The 22,614-nt window shown below is 42.2% G+C and overlaps 1 protein-coding gene across 1 annotated transcript in view; it reads left to right on the forward strand.

Moving 5' to 3' along the window:
• Positions 1-22,614, forward strand: part of DLGAP4 (DLG associated protein 4) — a 1,245,417-nt gene that overhangs the window by 914,396 nt on the left and 308,407 nt on the right. Inside the window, exon 8 of the mRNA XM_044090114.1 lies at positions 5,942-6,027. Within this exon, the coding sequence (XP_043946049.1) occupies positions 5,942-6,027 (86 nt within the window). The remainder of the gene's footprint in view (positions 1-5,941; positions 6,028-22,614) is intronic.

Genomic DNA, 22,614 nt, shown 5'->3' on the forward strand with positions numbered 1-22,614 from the left:
ACCTACCTTCCTTCTTTCCCAGCCCACACTTACCTTCCACTCTTCAATACCTTGGATGTACTGGGGAACACATTCACTACTTGGACAGAAAAAAAAAAGGCAGAAGACTTGACAACTTTAAAGTAGATGAAACTGGAACCAACTTTGGAAAGAAGATCTTCTAAGAAGGGAAGGAAAAGATAGAGGAAGTTCAAATAATTCTAAAATGGCAAAAACCTATTTCTAAACCAACTCCAACCCACTCCAGAGAAAATTGCATCCACAGAACAACAGAAGCAAAAGCACAAGGGCGAGGGGTGGCATGGAAACCAAAGACACAAAAGGCGGCTACTTGGACCTCCCCTTTTTGCATTGCATTGCCCATTATAATTATTAGGCAACTTTATTCCAGATCAGGCAGGGCCACCCACTGCCTGACCAGGGAGGGCCACTAAACACCTACATAATCTACCTTTCCCTTCCCTCCTACTCTTATATGGTATTCTCTATGATTACTGTATATGGGTCATCCAAGTACATACTGGTACAATTTTGTAGATACCATAGCCATGTAGATGTCAGACTGGATAGCATCTGGATTCTGTAGTTCCTTCCCTCCTCCCTCCTCCCCCTCTTGTGGTACTCCTAGGCTGTAATAGCTGTCTGTTGGGGAGTTGGTTAGTCTTTGTGGTTATATTGTTTGTATATATGTATATATTGTGGTATTTATGTCTATCTATATCTATTTGGATCTATCTATCCAAATTTTACCCTGCAAGAATTCTTGGCATCTGGGGCAAGAAACACTGAGGAAAAGAAAATGGCTGATGCTTTTATATCAAGACAAGCAGAGAGATGCAGCGGGTGGAGTGTCGACATCAGCGAGAAGCGGACCCGACTTTGGAATCGCCCGACTGCAGGGCTGCCTGACGACAGGACAACCCACTTGTTATGACTGCAGATGCTATCCAGTTCGGACATCTACATTTATGGTAGGTACAAAACTGTACTTTGTCCGCCATTCAGGTTTGCTCTTCCTTGAGGAGCTTTTTTGGTCCTATCACATACAGCTGAGTCATTGCAGTTATACAGGTGTTTGTATAAAGCACTGGTGTAGAACTCTGCATAGTTGCCAGTTGCATCTGAGGGGGGAGGTGCAGAGAAGCTGTTTATACCATCCTGTAAGAGGTTATAATCTACTTTGGGGAAGTTTTTTAGTTCAGTTGCTGGTGGGGGGTCAGGTGTGATAGTTACTTCAACTGAGACTGATTTGTGGTTGGATATCACCAGCGAAGACCACAGTGTGGGTGCTACAGTGGTCTCCCATATTGGTAAACACCAGATCCAGGATGTTGGCACCCCTTGTGGGGTGTCAACCAGCTTGTCCAGGGCATTGGAGTTAGGAAAGTCCAGGAACCTTTGGGCAAGTGAGTTTGAGCATGAGTAATTTGCCCAGTTAATGGATGGGTAGTTAAAGCTGCCAAAAACCATGGTGTTTGGATGTAGCTTGATAGACTCAAGTAGTTCCGAATAGGCAGATGGATATCCTGATTAATAGAGGGGGTTCTGGACTGATAGTTCACTGTGTTGACTGTTCATTTTACAGACAACAGATGAGTGGGTAAATAAGACTTACCATCCTCCGTTGAGGTTCACTGACATGATGGAGCTTGGAAATGAATGACATGATGGTAAGGAGGAGGCTGAACAATTCTACAAGTCCAGGAGACGAGATGGAAAGATAGTGCAGTAAAGGGAACCGAGTCTACTACTCAGGAGGACAGACAAGAAATAGTGTGGGGGTCATGGTGAGGGATAGCATCAGAATTAGTGAAAGGCTCATGGAAGTCAAACTCCAGTGTAATGATAGGCTGAGAGTGAGTACTGCCCCATGCCCCAAAGCAGGGATGTAATTGTGAGGAAGAGTGTACATTCATACAGCAGTTGCAGGACCTACTAGGTAAAGCAGAGCAACAGGAATCAGTGGTGGGGGTGATGATAGGTGACCTGAAAGCACACATCAGAACAGACAAAATAGGATTTGAGGACTGCCTGGGTTCACATGGTGGAGCAACAGGTGTAAAGGAGAGGCCATTCTAAACTTTTGTTGGCAAATGGTTTGATGCTAGCCAACACATGGTTCAGAAAGTGAGACCATCATAAGATCACATACAGAAGTGGCCAACCTGCAACTCTGGTAGACTTTCTCCTAATAAGGAAAGAACACTGTGATAGAATCCGTGATTGTAAACTCATCCTCAGTGAAACTGTCTGCCCACAGCATAAACCACTGGTTGCCACAATAAGCTGCAAGCAATGGTCATAGAAAGCTCTAAGGCAACAGAGACCAGCCTGAAGACCTGGAAGTTGACTGAAGAGAAAGCACAAAATTTCAAGGAAATACTCAGAGCTCTAGCACCCCAAGAAGAGGAGAAAATAGGTGGAGCTGAAGAATGCCAGTGCCACAAAACATCATGTGTAAGGGCTACAGAACAGATATGCGTCTGAGCCAGGTATGGAAATAAAGTACATAAGAAAAGCTGGTGGTGGACTGCAGATGTCTAGGAAATCTTCAAACGAAAGAAAAGCTGGTGGTGGACTGCAGATGTCAAGGAAATCTTCAAAAGAAAGGAGGAGTGCAGGATAAAGTGGGAGAAGGCAGACCAGGTTAGGAAGGAGTAATGGTTGGCTGACTGAGGCTAGGAGGGGAGTTGCTGTAGAAAAGAACAAAGCATCAGGGCACCCTACCAACTTCTGGAAAGTGACTCCATAGATGACACAAACTCTATCCAGTTGCAAGGCAGACACAGAAAGGTAAAGATAGAGAGACACCCTGTGTAAGGGATGCCAGCAACAACCTGCTCACCAGTCCACAGGACATTAAAGGCAGATGGAAGGAGTACTTTCAGCAGCTTCTGAATGAAGAATGCCCCACAGAAGCTGTATTGCCCCAGACAACCTACGATGAAAGAAGAGGAGAGGAGCCCACCCTAGAAGAGCAGCACTAAGAAAAATAATGTCAGGGAAAGCAGCAGGCTCCGATAAGGTCACAACAGGTATGATAAATATGCTGGGTGAGGTAGAGGAGAAATGGCTCCTGAGGGTACTCGTAGCAGTCTGGAGAGAAAGGCATATCCCAGATGACTGGAGAATAAGCATACTATTTCCAATGTTCAAGGACAAAGGAGACATTCATAGCCGGCCTTACGCATAGGTCAACTAGGCGACTGCCTAAGGCGCTGCTCTAGCAGGGGCACTTTTCCAGTATTTATTTGGTGTAGGTAGACCAGGATGGGGGCACCAGGTTGTGTGGTGGGGGGGTGCCATGGAGCCCTTTTGCCTAGGGCACCAGTTGACCTAAGGCAGCTTTTGGGGACATTCACAACTATGGGCAGCATAAAAGTATCAAACTTCTGTCCCACTGCATGAACGTTTCTGGAGAGGGTGATTTATAAATGAATATACAGAGTAGTAGAAAGTAAGATGGGAAATGAGTAGTTGAAATACAGGTTAGGATCCAGCACGTCTGACCCAATGCAAGATAAATACTTGAGATGAAATTACAAATGATTAGAAAGTCCAATTGGGCATTCCTAGAATTGAAGAAAGCATATGACAAGGTTCCAAGAAAGCTGATTTGGTCAGTCCTGTGGTGGTTTGAAATCCCTGAACCATTAGTAGAATTCCAGGATCCAGTGACACAAGTATGAACAGTGTTCAGTCTTGCAAAGAGGTTCCCAATGGGGGTGGGGGTGCATTATAGTTTAGCTCTGGCCCACTGCTGTTCATACTGGTGATGGACTACATTAGCAAACTGGTCATAGTGGACAGATCAACAAAGTCTTATGCAGATGATGTAGCACTACAGGCAGACTCTGAGCAAGAACTTCAGCAAATGATATGGAATGCAAAACTGAAGGCATATGAGATGAAACTAAGTACAAATATGACAGATGTAATGGCAGCAGATGGGGGGGGTGGGGTCAGAAGAAGCTGAAAAGTGAGATAGAAGGGAAAGTAGTGAAACAGTTGAACAGCTTCAGATATCTGGGAAGTGTGGTTGAGGCACAACCAGAACTACTGTATGGTACAGTAACCTGGGCAGTAAAGGCAGAGCAGTTGGGGGAAGCTAGAGGTGATTGAGATGAAGAACCTGTGATGGGTGGTAGGATGCATGCTATTGGACAGACGAAAAAATGAGGACATAAGAGCAGAAGCCAAAGTAGCTTCAATTGCAGAAAGGGTGAAAGAGAATATATTACAGTACTTAGGACACATGTTTAGGAAAGTAGAAGACAATCTGGTGAAGATAATTTGGGAGAGACAGGAAGAAGTCAGGTGGAAATGAGGGCATCCAGCATAGAGGTGGAAGGGTTTTGTGAGAAAAGACCTGTGATAGTCAGGCATGAGTGTTGAAGAAGGTAGGAGAGTGGCATCGAATAGAGAGATGATGACAAGTGACACAAAATCCCAACGCCTTGTAGAAAATGGGGGAAAAGGGGGGTGATGATTATATGTGGGTTGGTGTTAGGGATTGGTGTTTTTGCTAGTGTTTGCAGGTTAGGGTAGGTAAGGGTATTGCTTTAGTGTTTTGTGTGTGCGTCTGTTTTGTGTAGTGGTAGTGTTATTATAGAAAGCTTTTGCTAAGGTAAGGTGTAGGATTAGCATTCATTTATTAGTATGGGTGAATTTTACTTTGGTTTGGCTGTAAACAAATCACAGCAGTAGACTGCCGTTTTTTTGTGATTTACTTGAGTTCTGCAGTTTGATACATTGCTGTTAAGAACTGTTAGTATTTTTAGTGTTGATATGTATGTTTATAATGTGTGGGTTTGCAGGAAAAATAGCAGTTATTTTGCTGAGATGCAAAACATAAATCAGAGCCACCATAAAATGTGGAACATTTCTTGGCAACATTCTTCTGCTCCAAAAAAGAACCAAGTAGGTTACTCTCTAATTCATTGCCTTACTAAAAGAACAGTAATGTACTTAAACCAGTAGAGCCTTCTTAAGCTGCAGTAGCATGCAATGAAAAACCTGCAGTGGACACAAGAATTGTGGGCTTGATGTTTTAAGCTTTATGTATACAGTTCTCTTGTTTTTTTTTTGTAAGAAGTAAATGTGCCTCAGGTTCTGTGTTTTAGATACTTTGGTATTCTTCTAAACATTCAAGTACCAGGAACTAGTCTGTTTTCATAAAGAACCAAGAAAACTAGGTAAATTAAAATGTTTGTAATAAACTGTTCTAGTATCTAAACTTTCCCATAGGCAATTGTATGTTTATCACCCTTCAGTTTAGTGGGGATTAGTTGGGGTAACCATTAGAGCACATTGAGCAGGTTACTGAAAACTGATTACCTCTTTCTTGAAGTGCCTGCAGTGGGAAGTTTTTATTGTTCAAACAGGCCTACATGATATTTTCTCTTTGCTGCTGTTGGTCTTGTAAATTAACTAATTTGTACAAGTTGGGTTGGTGAGCTGGGGGCCCAAGGCAAATACATTTTAATTTGTAGTAGTACATTTTCCCTCTAAATAAAACTAGAGTTGAATTTATAGTTGCCGGGGCCATCTTCTTTCTTTTCAGTTCCATTGCTGTTCTTTGCCATGCCACATTTTTCAGTGGGATTCTCATAGATCACCTACTGGGTTTAGACAGCAGTCTGTGCTTCCCCCTGTGACTTTTCCATCAGTCGTTTCATCTGTGATGAAAGACGCCCATGACATGCTTTGTTTTCTTAGCAGTACCTCCTTCTGATTCTGTGAAATTGCTGAAGGTGGTGTAAATGTCATTTGGGGTTAGAGAACTGGGTTAATTGAAATAATCATGGCGAAGATGTAAAAGAGAGAGAGGTCACACCACTGAGTATTGTTTTTGTGAGAAAGCATTCTAACTGTGGTTCACTGAAAGAACTGAAGTGATTATTTAAATTTGTCACTCTTTTTTTTTTTTTCCCCTCCCTAGGTTGACAGCATTCAGTCACCACCTAAAGAACCAGTTTCGCTCACTACATTCCAGTCCATTGGTGTGCAGGTGGAAAACGAGTGGCAGTAAGTATGAAGCCCTGAGCATGGCATCAAGTTCTCTGTTCAGTCAGTCAGACTTGAGAATGATAAAATTTGTGGAGCTTTTTATCAGCTGTCACTCTACAAATCTTTTAGATGTTTGGCAGTTGTACAAACTAGATCAATCGATTGGGAATTTAACCAGTAGTGTCTACAGAACTTATGATGATACCTATTGGGTAGCCCACTCTGTAATACTGTTTTAGATTTTGATAGGCTGTATATGCCAATGATGGCTGATGATTGGTTGACTAGTAGTTCTATATTTAATAGGTATTTTAATATTCCAGCATTGGATTTTTGACGCAAATTGCATTGATTGGTTGATGCATATAAAAAGAAGAATCTGTTGGTTATCGTTAGATCTGATGATGGGTATAATACCCGAAAACGCTCATCTTTTGTCTGTTTTGTTTTTATACTTGTGTATTACATTTGGTATCTTAGGAACATTAAGTCACGCTTTTTAACCTCAACGTGGTGAATACACGGAGTTTGTTCTTTTCATTGTGTTGGATTGCTACTGTATTTTCTTCAGCAGCCTATCAGGCTTCTTTTGGGGGTTTATATATAAACGCATGTGTATAATATATATAAAGTATAAAATACTCTGTCAGGAAATTACAGCAGGTGGTCTTGTGTGTATTATATTCCTCCAAAGCAGCAATCTGTATAGTGTCTTTGAATCTTCAGTTTATTTACTTTTCTATGCTTTGATCTGTTTGTTTTAGTTTGTCATATTGTGCAGAGATTTACAAAAAAAAAAATACTCAAAAGAGATTTTGGAATTTTAAATGCCTTTTTTATATTATAAAATGAGTTGCTGTTACTTCTGTCTTCTCCTTAAGTTTGATATAAATCTGAAACTGAATATTAGACTAAAGACAACAAAAAAGTGCATTTTCCTGTCATAATTTAATTTGCTCTAGCGTTTACACTTGGTGCTACAGTGGCAAGCATTATTGACTGATGAGTACAGGCTTATTGTACTGTTGCTAATGAAATTAGGCCGTCGTCACTTCTTCAGGCTGAAGTGTGTCTTCCTTTCCTTGTTCTTATAGATTTGCAGGGAATAAAACTGCTTTTAAAAAGTTGCATCAGTTCTGGTCATGGTTGTCAGAATGACACCCAGTACTGTAACCCTTCCGAGTGGCAAAAGAGTCTACAGCCCTAGTTGTCAGTTGCTTGTGGTGCAGGATCAGACATAGTTTAGTTTAGTTTCAACATACAAGTCAACATGTTTTCCTGTAACTGTTTTTCCTTGGTGATTTCCTGGCTGTTGTGGTCAGGACACCAGATAAACGGACACTCATTGGGGCTTTAATGTAGTTGACAGCAGTTTATCAGTTATCGGTGGCAGATACCCAATGTTAGGGCATCTGGTATTGGACTGTGCTTCCCTGGGTATCTGATTGCACTCTTGTGGTTTCCACAGATTATTTAGAACATGTCTGACAGCATTTGACATTAGATCAGATTACCATTTTACTCCAAACCTTTGATACTGGAGACTTTTTTGCAAAACCTAGGAAAAATGCTCTTGCATGCTCTGTCAATCCACCCACCCCCACCCAGTTTAGCTCAGAAGTTTGTCCTTCGCTTGTACAGACAGAGTACATCTCCTGGTATCCAGTTACTGATGGTGGGGATGATTATTTTGTATGACTGGTCTTCCTAGGGTGCATCTGTTTTGGTGATGGACTAGATTTGGTCAAAGGGATACTTCAAATTGGGCCACTAAAGAATTCTCTTCATCTTCTGGACGGCTGAAGATTGACACGTCTGACATTCCTTCCTATTTTTTCTTATGAAGATTCAAAGCTTTGTGTTCTAGAGCAGTCTACTTATATACTACATAAAATTTGTTCTTTATTTTTAGTTTGTGTATTAAACACTTTTGGCCCAAAGTTATTTTGATCTGGCTACTGATTATGAATTAAAAAATGTTGGCAGAACAGTTTGGAAAAGACACTTAAAAAGAGCAGTTTTGAGCCTTCTGTGAGTGTAAAGTGGGCAGAAAGACCTTTCTTTTGGTAACAGAAATGTGGTTACTTAAGAATGAATCTGTTTGTCTGTCGTTTGAGGCATCCACTTCTTTCCTCCTTTCTGTCTTGTACAAGGCTACGCCACATCATTGTATGGATAACACATTTTATCAGCTTACCAGGGCATAGTTTGTGCATTTCTTAAGCTGTTGCTTAGGGTAAAAGGAAGGAAAAGCAGATGTCTGCATTGCTTAATGCTGGGTAGGGCAACTATAGATGGTTGTTAGTTCAACCAACAACCCTACTTCTTCACAACAAATTATCTTCTTCTTTCGGCTTTTCCCGGTTAGGGGTCGCCACAACAAATTTTAAATCCAGCAAAAAGGCAGAGTTTGCCATACATATCACCTCTTGTGGTCTAGTATTATGGAGAATAATTTTTCGTTTCACCTGGAAGTGTTATCTATCCTATAAGAAGCTAAATTGGCTACCAGAATGTCATTCTTGTTTAAACTGGCATGATTTTTTTTTTTTTTTTTATATGGAGATGAAGGCATGGATCCAGCATATAAATGTCAGGCCTTCAGGCCTGTTTCAGAAGCATGTAGAAGTAGTATCTTGCTTCCTTGTATATTAATGGCTTGGCCTGGTCCTTAGTAAAACTCATTTGTCCTGGGTCCCAGCCTGTTTTTAGCTTCCTTTGGCTTCCCAGGTTGCTCTAAACCAAGTTCTTGCAGGTGATTAGGGTAATTCTTCTTTTCAGGCTTCAAAGGCATCCTGTTTCTTCTTTTTTGAACTTAAAATTTATAGGTTCATAGATTCATACTATGCTAATGACCACTGTGGTTTTCATAAGTCTAGCCGTGCAACTCAAATGTGACCCACAAATTTGATTTATATAGGTGGTGATTTATTGACTGCCTGTGTGAGAGACGAACATTACCTCCTTTTGAGCCTGCTCTCAAATATCTCAAGTTCATTGATGAAAGTACTATGCTTGTTGCCTTTGTGGACCATTTTAAACCTAGTCAATTTCCCTTTCAAAGGTAAGAATCAAACCCTGTAGTTTGTGCCTGTGAGGTAAACACTTTAATCATTATTCTGATCCAACTCTGTTACACTTGAGTTCTGGCTAAATGGTGGTAACTTTCTGCCTAGCCATCACTATTTAGGTTAGTTATTTTTCCCATGTTTTCTATTTGCTTTGCCAGTTTTTTTCCCCATGGCTTGAATCCATGTAGCATTAGTTCCTGTGCTTCATCAATTTTCCTGGTTGTATATCTTATTAAAAAGATATCAGTATATCTTCCTTGGGTTTTGATGCACTCTCTGCAGATAGGTCTAACCACCCTTTAAGACTTTTCTGAAGCTATGTGGAACTTCAGCTAACCATTGTGGGTATTCAGCTAACCACTGGGGTATTTAGGCCCATTGTTGGAAAGCCTGTTTGGCGTCCGACTCTGGTACTGCTTTGTCCTCTTCATGATTCCTGTCACGGTGAGGCACTGAGCCTTGTACTACATCTACAGATTTACTGGAAATGGTGTTTCCATCGTGTCTTCATTCTTCCAAGAAGCCATAACAAGCAATAAGAAACTTCTTAAACTTGTGAAAGCTCTTATTTTTTTTCTTTCCTAGTTCTGCCTTTTTGTCATGACAGTATTGCCATTGCTAGGTTTTAGGAAGTGTTTATAGTGAAGCCAGCTTCACTATTAGTCTTTGTGAAAGCCAGTTCCTGCTTCTCTCTTTAACTACTATTTTTGTGTAGCAGCGTCAGTGCTGTACAGTGTCATAATTTTGTCTTTTTTATGCAACTTCTTAGTTTCTTTAAGTTTTGCTGTTTTCCCAATATCTGCAGAGTCTTTATTTTTAATGTGATTCGATTTTCCTAGGTGCTGTTCCTGTTTTGCCCAAGAAAGATTTCTGTCGCCACCATTTAGCTTTCTGTTTTTTCATGTGGAACAGTAGTGGGACCTTGTTTTATGGTAAAATTTCAAAAGGGCAAAGTCTGCAACAGTCATCTGCTTTTTTTCCTGAATTACTTTCAGGGGCTATTGAGTAGGTATTAACACCCGTTATTGTTTTCCTGTGCTGGAGCATTGTGTACATCCTAACTTGGTGTTCTATTTTAGTTTACTTTTTCCCCAGAAATGCTAAGTCATTCCAGTCATGCTAATTTGGAAGATCTTGAGCAAGATTTTTATCTAGTGAGATATGTTTTATCATATTTTGAATTATTTACTTGCTTCTGTCTGTGCTACCTTTTAGGATCTTTTGGACCATGCCATTTGTATCTTGTTTTGGATTTTTGATTTTTAATTTTATTTCTACTAGATGTTAAGGATTCTCGGTGTCTGGTTACTGAACAGTTAGAGTGTATACCCATTTTTATTTTAAACTGCGGTGGTGGTGCTGCGGTAGCATTGTCGCCTCATAGCAAGACGTTGTCCCGTTCGATTCTCAGCTAGAGTATCTTCTGTGTGGAGGCATACGTGAATGGGGCGTGCCTTCGTTGAAGGTTGTGCGTCAGGGCTGGTAACCCGGTACGTAAAAATCCACTACCAATCATTAGCGGACCGGAGTTCCACTGTGGCAACCCCTAACCAGGAAAAGCCGAAAGACACAAACAAACAGTCACTTTTGGACCGTTAATTATTCAGAGCAAGTGCTGTTACATTGCTTATTTTTGTCATCCTTATATGATTTGAAACTCTTTCTGTGGTTTCAGAGCTTCTTAGCTGACTTATTGTTTGCTGGTATTTTTTTAAGTGTTGACTTTTACTGTCTGCTTTTCATATAAGCCTGGTCTTCATCATGATTTTTTAGGCCACTCAGATGATCCATATTCCGCTAATGACTTGAGCCCTGGAATGACTAAGGGAAGGGTGAGAGCAAGGCTCCAGTACCAACTCATCCTGGAGGTGAGGGGAGGCAATATGACCCTCTGCACCACTGACCCCCAACATGAGTGTTGAGGAATTGCTGGGTTGATGTGGCTCATGCTATGTGTAGGCCAAGATAGTAATCCCTGTATGTGTAGAAGCATGCCAGGGTCCTACTAAGCAGTGGCATAGGTGACAGCCACCAGCCACAGTTTGGAGGGATTTATGTGGAATGAAAGGCACTAGTACATCTAGTCTTTGTCATGGGATGAAACACCTTGATGTGGTTCATCTATTTCTCCCACAAGCTGCACTGAGGGTTGCAGGTTATTGTCTTTGGTAGGTAGCAAAGACCTCTCTTCCAGTGGCTTCATTCAGGGCACTGTACATAGATTCACAATCTGTTAGCAGTAAGCCTGGAATTATATCTGACTTGTTTGTAGTTCAACTTGTTTTTAATAAAGGAGACGTATAGCTTGATGACAGCTCCAACCCTCACATTATGGATACAGTAACACCAGGCATCTTGATTAGCCATCGCTATAGGCAGGGTAAAATTAGTTTCCTCATAGCTTCAGGCAGCTTAGGCTGCAACTAATGATACCATTTCATATAAATATATCTTTTGCTGCAGGAGCAAAGTGCAAGTCAGAAGTGTTGAAGGCCAATATGGCGGTGGTTGTCTCCTTAGCGATAGTGTCTGTACTCCCTTTTGGTACTGAATTGAAACATAATTATTCACTTCTTTTAATTAGCTTGGTTCAAAGTCAAATACATCACGTCTCAGTTACGGCAGGCAAATCATGGTTTGACCTTCAGTTCTGCATCCTTAAGATGAAGAGGGTGAAAGTAGGAATATTACTTGGTGTGAGGATCCTTGGTGACAACAGATTTCATCTGGATAAGCATTATGCTAACTGCATGATTGACCTGTAATGAGACAGCTTGTTCAAAGGGATCTCTATTGCAGCTTGCCTGCTATAATCTTTGTCTGTTTGTAGTTGGTGCACCCTAGCCTGTCTCAGTCAGACACTCCCAGTCAACAAATGTACAATAAATAAATAAATGAGCAGCATTTCTGTGGTCTCCGCTTTCAGATTTGCACCTTAACCTGCAAGCCAAATATACCTCTCAACCTCTTAGCACAATATATTTGGACAAAGCCAAAAATAATGGTTGGGGGGGGGGGGGGGGGGCAAATGCCTAAAAATAGGGACAGATTTTAAATATTGCTCTTGTAAATTTAGAAAGTTGCTAGAATAATATGCATCTTCTGAAGGCTGTTAAGTCTGAAACTCAAATGTCTGTCATTATTTATTGACTTCAGTACATGATTTGCCAGAAAGCCATAAATTTTATGAAGAACAGACCAAAAATGTTGTATCTTTCGGCTTTTCACGGTTAGGGGTCGCCACAGCGGAACTCCAGTCCGCTAATGATTGGCAGTAGATTTTTATGTACTGACTTGCCAGGCCTGACGCACAACCTTCAACGAAGGTATGCCCATTCACGCATGTCTCCACACAGAAGACGCTTTAGCTGAGAATCGAACAGGACAACGTCTTACTGTGAGTCGACAACGCCACCGCAGCTCAGAACAGACCAAAAATATAAGGCAGAAATCTGGGCATTCTGCAAAAATCTGGACAGTTGAGAGGTATGAAGCTAACCTCTTGCCCATTCTGACTGGATAGTTGCTGACTGGGCATGATACAGCCAGTTATTTATCAGATATCATTGTCTTCTTTGAAAATTGCATTTTAACTTACCTTGTTGGAATCCTTCAGTTAGTGTAGTTCTCGAAGAAAAAAAAATCTTTTTAACCCGGTTAACTAACTAGTGCCGAGTCTCCTGCCCATTACTTGGTAAGATTATCAGTAAGATTGGGAAACAACCACCTAGACCAGTTAAACAGATATGAAGGGAGTCGTGAATGGAAGCAGCTACTATTTGATCATTTACTTTTCAAGATAATTGACTTTGGTAGTGTGCATAGACTACATGGAAAGCACATTGAGAGGGCTAAATCACTGAGAATAGTACAATCATTTCCCTCTTTATGAAAGAAGGAGCATTATCTAGATGTGGAAAATGTGATTTCCAAGTGGTTGGGTAATTGTGTTTTTATGATGCGAGTATAACAGCAGAAGCTAGTTGGCGATGGGTAGCACTCACTCCCACAGCTCAATAGCGATCATCACAGATTTTTTTTTTTTTCAAAAATGTGTCTAGCTAAAATGTTGGTGTGGTTACTAATTGCCCATCCTTCACACATGCTCTATACATTACAAATTAGATGTTCAGTCTAGAGGCAGAAGAGCATTTATTAGGGTAACCTGCAGGGCTAGTTACAGACTATCCACAATTTTGGAGGGGAATTGAGAGCAGACTGCTTGATACCGTCTCATTTAATATATGAACTCTTCCAGTATACGAGTATTGTTCTTGTTTAAATCCCAAGTGAGAGCTTATATTTTCTTTTCATACTTCTGATCCTAAAAATGCCTAGGAAGAAGTTTGCAGATCACTGCAAGCTGGGTGTGGTCATTAGTTCCCCTAGTGATGTGGACATTGTCCAAGAGGGTCTCACCCAAACATATGACTGGTTGCAGAAACATGGCCTCAAACTGAATGCCAAAAAATGCATCATCATCCCCTTTGGGGATAGTGACGTCCCCAGAAATTATCACATTAGTAACAACGTCCTAAGCATGCAATCAGTCACAAGGGGCTTGGGTACTCAGGTTGGTAGCAAACTGACTTTTGACCACCATATTTTTACCACTATATTGCCTTAGTTGTACGGAAAGCTTTCTACATGGCCTACCTCATTAGCGAAGGTATCTCATCCAGGGACAAGGTGGTCATAACATCCCTGTATTCTTCCATTATTGAGTGCAGTGCCGCTTTCTGCATGTACTTCACAAAGCACATGCAGTAGCTGGAGAGACCACAAAGGTTCCTCACCAGGAGAATCCAGGGCCTCAAACATCTACCCTACACAGATAGGCTAAAGGGCCTGTCCCTTTACTCCATCTCCTACAGACTCCTCTGAGGTGACCTCTGTCTGGCATACAAAACAATCTCTGACCCTGCCTTGATGGGACTGCTGCATATCTGCAAGTCAAGCTCCACTCGTGTAACTCGCACACGCGACCTCAACCTGGTCTGTGACATCAATGGAACTTGTTGGCGGGACAGATTTGTGTCCCAGAGACTCCCCTTCTGTGGAATAGACTCCTGCTCCACGTCAAGCATAGTACCTCATTAATGCTTTTTAAGCGCAACCTGGATAACTGGATGGGGGACAGAAAATATACCTCTGGGATTCCACCTGTGTCCCTGCTGGACAGGGGCATCGGGTGTGACTTGTCGGAACATGGGCTTAATTCTTGGCTAGGCTTGTGAGGGCCTCAGGGCCAATAGCCTAGTAACTTCTATGATCCTATAAGAAGAGCAGAAGGCAGTGCATGTGTGTGTTTGTAATTTGGCCAAAGTGCATTACAGAAAGTAAGGCTGTTTTCCTCCATTCCCTTAGTCATGCACAATATTGTTTAGACTGCTGTTCACTCTGCCCTTTTATAGGCTCATTATTTGACTGCAATGATCTATAAAGACCAATTGTACAGTTACAAAGTAATCACAATTGATTATTTGTACTGCTACTTAAAATCATTTCATCCCTTTCCCTGACTGCAGTGATCTGTGATGAGAGACATATTTGGGGAGCTTGCCCCTGTGGTACATTCTGCCTTGCAGTATTTAGAATTGCAAAGCTGGTCTTTGCAAGAATAATTATATCAATGAGTTATTAGCTTGATTTATTGTATTACAGTAAAAATTCTTAGTATGTTTGGCAAAGTGATGCAATGAACTTCATGCTGCCTCACAGCAAGAGGTTCGCTGATTTTGTTGTCAGCTACAGAGCTTTGTGTGGAGTCTGTTTGTCCACCCCACCCCCCATTTGTGATGGATTTTCACTGGATACTCCAGTTTCCTCCCACCTCCCAAAGACCTTCCGTAGGTAGATTGGCATATCTTGAATAATCTGTAGGTGTGTGTCAGAGTGTGTGTTTGCATACACACGCAGTATGTAAGAAAGGACTTGGCAGTCTGCTTCATTCCCTTCTTACGTGGTAACTGTGTGGATGGTGTCAATTGTTCAAGGGATGTGCTTGACCAGGCACTTGAAACAACCTGAGATACCACAGAAGTTTTTTTCATAAAAAGAATACAGGGAATAAACAACAAGCCTGTGAGAATGGTCTCCAAGCTGTATCCCTGTACTTGATTCATTTCACTGTAGTCTGTAGAAAACGGTGCCTTCTCAGATCCCACAGTGATGGATTTATTGCACATCCACAAAACAAACAAATATCTCTGATGCTAAGGACGTAAACCTCCTCTGCGATGTAAATGGGACATGTTGGAGGGACAAATGTGTATGTTACCCCTTCTCTGGAACAGATTTCCCATCCATGTGAAACAAAGCTCATCCATAACTATATCCAAACCTAACTTGGACCAGTGGAGGGGAAATTGTTGACTTACCACTAGTTTGGTAACTATGTCCCTAATGGGCAGGGGCAGCCTCTGAATGCTGATTGTGCACAAGAGGGTACTGTAAGTTGTAAAATTTCTAGGGGTATTGGTACATGCCAACAGTATTTTGGTTCATTTCAGGTAAGCTTCTCTAAGCTTAAAATGGCTCTTGGGCAGATAGCCTAGAAATCTCCAATAAAGGGGTTGCTTTAGGAATCTGCGGTCACTCAACACCAGATGGACTCATGTTTGGAAAGCTTTTGGTATGCTAGCCTTTTGGTAAATGTATGCATTTTTGTATGTGTTACGTTGCTATAGCTGTTCAGCATTTTAGTAGTTTGGCACATAGGAAAAACAGAAAAATAGCCTGCATGATGTGCTCTCTTGTATAGATCGGTTCTCTCTAAAGTCTACTTTCCCACCATTGGGGGGATGTCTGACTGCTTATAAAATTCAGATTATGTGAATAATGTTTATCTGTAACTTTTCTGTTCATGTTATGGAATGTTAAAGGAATTACTCTTTTTTTCTCAAGCATTTATTGTTGTGCAAATGCTAACACAGCTGTACTTTTTACTTTACCACTTCACTTAACTAATTTTGTTAAAGGTAGATGATGATTGTAAGTGCTGTCGGAGCATTTTGAAAAGTGGTAAAGCCTGCGTATGCTAATGATAATGTTCCTATTTAAACAGCTCCAGAAAAATATTTATCTTCAGAAGACATTAACAGCTTCTTCAGCTTTAATAGTTTTTTATTTGTAGCTTTCACAGTATTAACCAAGAACTGTGTTTTCAGTGTGAGATGTTTGGAACAAAACATTTGAGAGCTGTTTCTCTCAAACCTGTACCAGTGCCTTGAAGTTTACTTTTATTTATCCTTTGCTGACCATGTTGGAAAACAAGTATGCAGAGAGAGAGAGAGAGAGAGAGAGACAGAGACAGAGAGACAGAGGTCCAGGTCATGGCACCATCTACACTCTTTCAGTCCATGCACTGCTTAACCCAATGGGTAAAGCCCAGCACAGATCACTGGGACTGACTGAACATTTTGAAACTTGGCTACTTTGTTTAGGGAGGGTTGGGAAAGGTAAGCTGTCATCCAAGTTAGTGATGGTCTTTGTTTCTGTTCCACTGACCGGTGGAAGAGTATTCCTCCATTTCAAGAGTGAGTAAGGCGGTTAAAATGGTAATTAATATTCTTTGCTCTAAAGTAGTTGCACTGTTAACCGTTGTAATGAATACAGCAGCGCTAATCGAGGAGCTTTGAATGACCATGTAAAAAGCTGTTCTGGGAAGTAAATTTTAGGCTGAATTATTCAATGACTTGAAAGCCATGTAAGTCGTAAAAAAAGGTCCACATTAAAGAAAAACATCAAGCATAGCTGTCTGATGTTTTGTTTCCTAAATCGTGCTGCATTTGAACTTTCTGCATCGAGTAGCCACTTTTTCAGTGCACATTTTATAGCTGTAAGTAATGCAGTTAATGAATGACTTTAATGTTCTGTACTTCACAGCTTGAATGCTTTGTGCTGGTGTTAATGCTAAAGCTGGTTTGTGTGTCACTCTGCTTGCCTGATCCTGATAATTTCCATGTAGGAAGCCAAGGATTTAAAATAGAGGGCTATTTTTGGCAAAACAGATGTGCTTATTTATGGCTTTCTTTGTACAATGAAATTTTTAGATACAAGGTGTTACATGGTTTAGTAGTTTTACAATGTTTCTTGCCATAAAAGCAGATTTTTTTTTTTTAATGTACAAGATTTGTAGTAAAGAGCTGCATTTGTTTGACATGCATGTATTTGACAGTACTTGTGTTTTGTGGGGGGGGGGGGGGGGGGTTGGAGCTGGTGGTTTAATTTTCTTATCTTCACCTCAGCCAATTATCATATGACTAAATGACCATGGATGGTCAGCCTTTTCTGTTAAGGCAGTTGTTTGGGTGAAGTACACAGGAAAAGTGTATCGGTTTTTGGTCCATTTTATTTTTTAAGGGGCTGATTCTGAGAAACTTTGCAGACAGCTGTTCAGTTGTTGGTCGTTCTTTCACTGAGATTTATTTCAAATGCGGGAGCTGGTGTGCAGTTTGAGGAGCTTTTATGTGGGCATGTTTGGTAATGAAGGGCCATATTTCGTCTGTATTTATGTTGCTGAGAGGGGTTAAGTCTACTGACCTGTGCATTTGCTCATTGCTGTTGATTTCTAAACCTGTGAAATGCATTACTGGTCTTTAATTATATAGGACATTTCCAAAAAAATGACTGCTGTTTTAATAGAATGGCATGTGTACATTGGTAGTGGCTGGGGGGGGGGGGGGGGTGATTGCTGTTTTAATAGAATGGCATGTGTACATTGATGACAGTGGCTGAGGGGGGTTGTTCCCCATACTTGCGACTAATCAGTAGTGGTTCTTCATAGTGAGTGAGTGAGTGATGTTGGCTAGGATGTTTTTTGCATAAAATTATGAACAAGCAAACCGGGTTTCGGTTTAGATGCATACCTAGCACATTTCCTGCTAGCAGCCCCCCCCCCCCCACACACACACACACGTACACTTTTCTCTGCTGCTAAAACTTATTTTTCAGTAGCCTTCCTTATACTTGTCTACATTGACATATAGCCAAGGTTAGCAGATGTACTGCAAGTTTTTCTACATCCACAGACCCTGCCTTGTTAAACTTGGCATGTCTTAATCTTACCACCTTCCTTATCAAACACATAGAAAATATTTTGCATGCCATTTGCCTTTTTCAGCTATAGGGATGGGTGTGTTTTTCTCATGTTAGGCATAACATTAATTTGCAACTTGTTTGTTATAGATGTTCTTTACGTTTCACTGTTGCAGTCATCACCTTTGGGTTATCCCTGCCAGGGTAGCGCTCAGCCGGCCCGAATACCAGAAGCTTAGTATTTCTGCGTTGGTTGCTGTTGCTTGAGGACTGATGTCAGGTCATCAGTAGTATAAAGTAAGGCAGTCATCACTAGTACATCAGTCTTTCTTGCCATGGAGCCCGAAGCAAAAGCAGTTTGCATGAGTGCCGGTCGGCCGCTACTTGAGTTTTTGTCTCCGAATTGAAGTTGAAGTCTTCTAAAGCTAATTACCCCATTGGGGATCCTTTTTTCTTTCACTAACTGATGTCAGAAAAAGTTAACAATTGTCTTGCTTGTGGAAAGCAACTACCACAATGAGACTTCCACTCTTACTATGTCACTTGTTTAGGCCCAGACCAGTACGTCTCTCGTCGCTTCTGTGCTTTGTTCAATGCCAGAAATATCCATCGTAGGGCCCTTATTGTAGTCCGATACTTTCATTTACAGTCTGAATTCCGATACGGCTTTGGTAAGCCATCAGATGGCAGATTTTCCAAAAAAAGTTAAGATAAAGACAGAAACAGACCGTACAGGTCCAGAGCTACCAATGATGTTTCCATTAAGCTAGCTGTCAGTCCTCCAGTACTCAGTGAGGTGCCTTCGCAGCCCCTGATGCCTACTTTTGTTGATTCACAGGCTGCTACTGAGACCCTTTCAGAGTCTGGTATGCATATAAACTCTTCTTCGACTAAGCATCTTGGGGTCCTCTCTACCTTGGATGGGTCCAGAGCCGCTGAGCAGGCACCAGCTTCCGAGGAAGTCCTTCCCACTACCGAATCTCGAAACCAACAGACATCTTCTTTTGTGACTACCTTTCTTTCAAAAATAACTGAGTTTCTTAGGCCCAGGGTTCGCAGCACACCCAAGAAACCAACAACCCACTCTCAGGCACCTGCTACCTTGCCTCTGTCTCAAATGCTTAAAATGACTGAAGACCTTATCATACTGATCAGGGGAAGCCAAGCCACTCCCTCAAAAAGGAAAATGGATCTGTCTCCTGTAGTTTTGCCTGAACAAGAGTCAGATGAATCTGATGCATCTGACAATGAAGACATGCAGCTCACTCTCTCCACGTGTGAGGATTCTGATGCAGAAGACTCCATTCCTTCAGCCTCTTCCCCCAGAGGATTTTTCCCTTGGGGAAACCCTGCATACTTTAAGGGAGCATTTTCAATGGGAAAGTCTGGACTACCCTCCGTCTAAAAAGAGACTCGGGGAATTATTAGATTTTCCGCAACACAGACCCTTGGCCATCCCCCCCCCAGTCCTCCTGGATGTGGTGGATGATGTTTTCCTTGAATCCAGCTTGACTCCTGATGCCCTATCTCCTGCTCCCAGAAAACCTGACCGGTACTATAGAGTCCCTGACTCCCACAAATATCTTTTTAAAAATCCAACAGCTGATCCTGAGGTAATTTCTCAAGGGCCAAAAGGAATTAAAGTAACCTCTGCTAAGAATCTCACATCCTCAGACAGGGATTCCCGAGCATTGGACAGATGAGGTAAAAAAGTATACACCTCAGCTACTCTTGCTATCAGGGCACTAGATTGTCAGTTCCATAGACTGAAATTTCAGCAACATACCCTGGAACTCCTTAAACAAAAAATGTCTTCCCTTCCTGCTTGGGCAGAATCTAAGTATTTACAAGAATGAATGCATTCTGCAAGCCAAGTAACTAGACACACTTTGCACTGTGTTTTTGATGCCCTAGAAGCTTCTTGCAGGGCAGCAGTCACTGGATCTGCCATTAGAAGAGGTATTAAAAAAGATGGAAGAAAAAGCAAAATCTATGCAAACAGTTAAGGATTTCTTAAAAGTTCAGCCCCCTAGATTCAGCAGGCATTGTCCCTCCAAGCACTAGTCCTTTCCTGCTTCGAGTAAACCAGCCCAGCCTAGGTCTCGTGAAAACAGACCACTTAGGCAGCAGCCCCAGGGAATGCAGATATCTAAGCAGTGGACTACCTCCACTTCAAAACCAGGGAGTTCTAAGCCTCCTCCTTATGGTAAGAACTCACAATGACTCCCCTCCTCCTCTTCCCCCCACTGCTCACCTTCACTTACCTCTAGGAGGAAAACTCTCCTTTCACTTAAGCACCTGGACTACCATAACCAAGGACCAATGGGTTCTGAACATTGTATCTCAGAAGTACAAATTTTCCTTCCATACCCTTCCAACCCCAAAAGGGTTCCCAGATCTGCCAGCAAGTCAGTCTGCAGAGGCTCAAAAGCAAATCTTTTTCCTTCTCTCTGTTAGAGCAGTAGAGGACGTTCCTGCAGAACAGATAGGCCAAGGCTTCTACTCCAGAATTTTTCTGGTTCCCAGAAAAGGGGGCACCTGGAGCCCTATCCTCGATCTATCAATTCAAAATACCTTCCTGGTGATCCCAAAATTCAAAATGCTCACCATCCAGCAGCTGCTACCCATGCTCTCCAAGGATGGTTGGCTAGCCACCCTAGATCTAAAGGAGGCCTACCTCCACATTCCTATCAGGGAATCCTGCAGGAAATATCTCCGCTTCAGAGCAGGATCTCAACACGTTCATTTCTCTGCACTTCCCTTTGGCTTGTCTACTAATCCCAGAGTTTTCACAAAATGTCTGGCTCTGGCCATTGCATTTTGCAGACAAAGAAGTATTCAGATTTACCCATACTTGGACGACTGCCTTATTCAGGCAGACAGCCAGCAACACTACTAACCTCACTAGGATACACAAGCACTGAAAAGAAATCCAAACAGGTCCCCACCCAAAGGATAATCTTCCTGGGAGCAAGTCTGGACACAGCATCCCTGATGGCATTCTTTACACCAGAGAAACAAATTTTCCTGACAACTTACTTCTCTCAACTAGCCAACAGGCCCCAGCTAACTGCAAGGAAGATCCTGCAAGCTCTGACATTCATCATATCTTGCATTCTACTAATTCCATGTGCCAGACTGCACATGAGGAAACTTCAGTGGTACCTAAAGAGCCTTTGGTGTCAACACTCTCAAGACCTGGAAACTATAATGCCTATAATTCCTTGCCTCAGAAAGGAATTTCTTTGGTGGGCAACAGCATGCTTACAGAACAAGGGATTGCCCTTCTCCCCAGGCCCTCACCATAGATGCATCAGATTATGCTGGGGGTGCACACTTGGATGGCATGTGCATACATGGCCAATAGAGCCTTCAGGAAATCCCTATGCACATCAGTTAAAAAGAGATAATGGCTGTGCAGCATGCCTTGATAGCTTTCAAACCCCTTCTCTCTCCAGGGGTTCTCCTGATCAAAAACAGACAACACCTCTGCAATGTGGTACATCAACAAGCAGGGAGGGACTTGCTCCTACCCTCTACGCAGGCTGGCCATGACCCTTTGGCTCACAGTCTCTTCCGTGCAACTATACCTATTAGCACAATTCCTACCAGGCTCTCTCAACTCTCTGGCAGACCAATTAAGCAGAAACCTTCTGGACCCACACGAGTGGCAACTCAACAGAAGTATCTTCACCTAATAACTCAGAAATGGGGAACTCTGAAGGTTGACCTCTTTGCCTTCCACACCAACCATCAGCTCAGAAGATTCTGCACCAGGGAGCATCACTGCATGGCTTGAAAAGTGGATGCCCTGTCCTCCCCCTTGGTCAATCTATCGGCCTGTGCCTTTCCTCCCCTACCTCTCATCCCAAGAGTGCTGGTCAAAATAAGGGAGGAAAAACCAAGGACCATTCTTATAGCTCCAGACTGGCCCCGGCAACACTTGTACCCCTTGCTTCACAGCCTGTCCCCGCTGCCTTCATGGCATCTTCCTCAGATTCCAAACCTCCTGACCCAGAGGGAAGGGGAATTCATGCATCCCAAATTGCAGGCACTCAATTTGGCAGCTTGGCTTATTCCCTAACCCAAACCAGTCTGCCTTTCTAAGTAAACAGGTTCTGGATGTTATACATGAGGCCAGAAGTCCTGGCACTAGAAAGTCTTGTGCAGATAAATGGAAAAGGTTCTGCACATGGATCCAGGCTAAGGGAGCCAATACGGCACAGCCCTCCATCCCTATCATCCTGAATTATTTAGCTGACCTACTACACAGTGGTCTCTCTTTTCTCCTCTATAAAAATTCATGCCTCTAATATTTCTGCTCACTTTCCCACTGAGCAGTCCCTTTTCTCACATCCATTGATCAAACAGTTCCTCAGAGGGGTTAGCAACTTGAGGCCCCCCCAGAAGGGCACCAACGCCAGTTTGGGACCTTAACTTTGTCTTGGAAAAGCTCACCCTGCCCCCCCTTCAAACCAGCTTCTTCTGCAGAGCT

This window comes from Protopterus annectens, chromosome 12.part0 (genome assembly GCF_019279795.1).
Source record: "Protopterus annectens isolate FY-2018-M chromosome 12.part0, PAN1.0, whole genome shotgun sequence".
Lineage (NCBI taxonomy): Eukaryota > Metazoa > Chordata > Ceratodontiformes > Protopteridae > Protopterus > Protopterus annectens.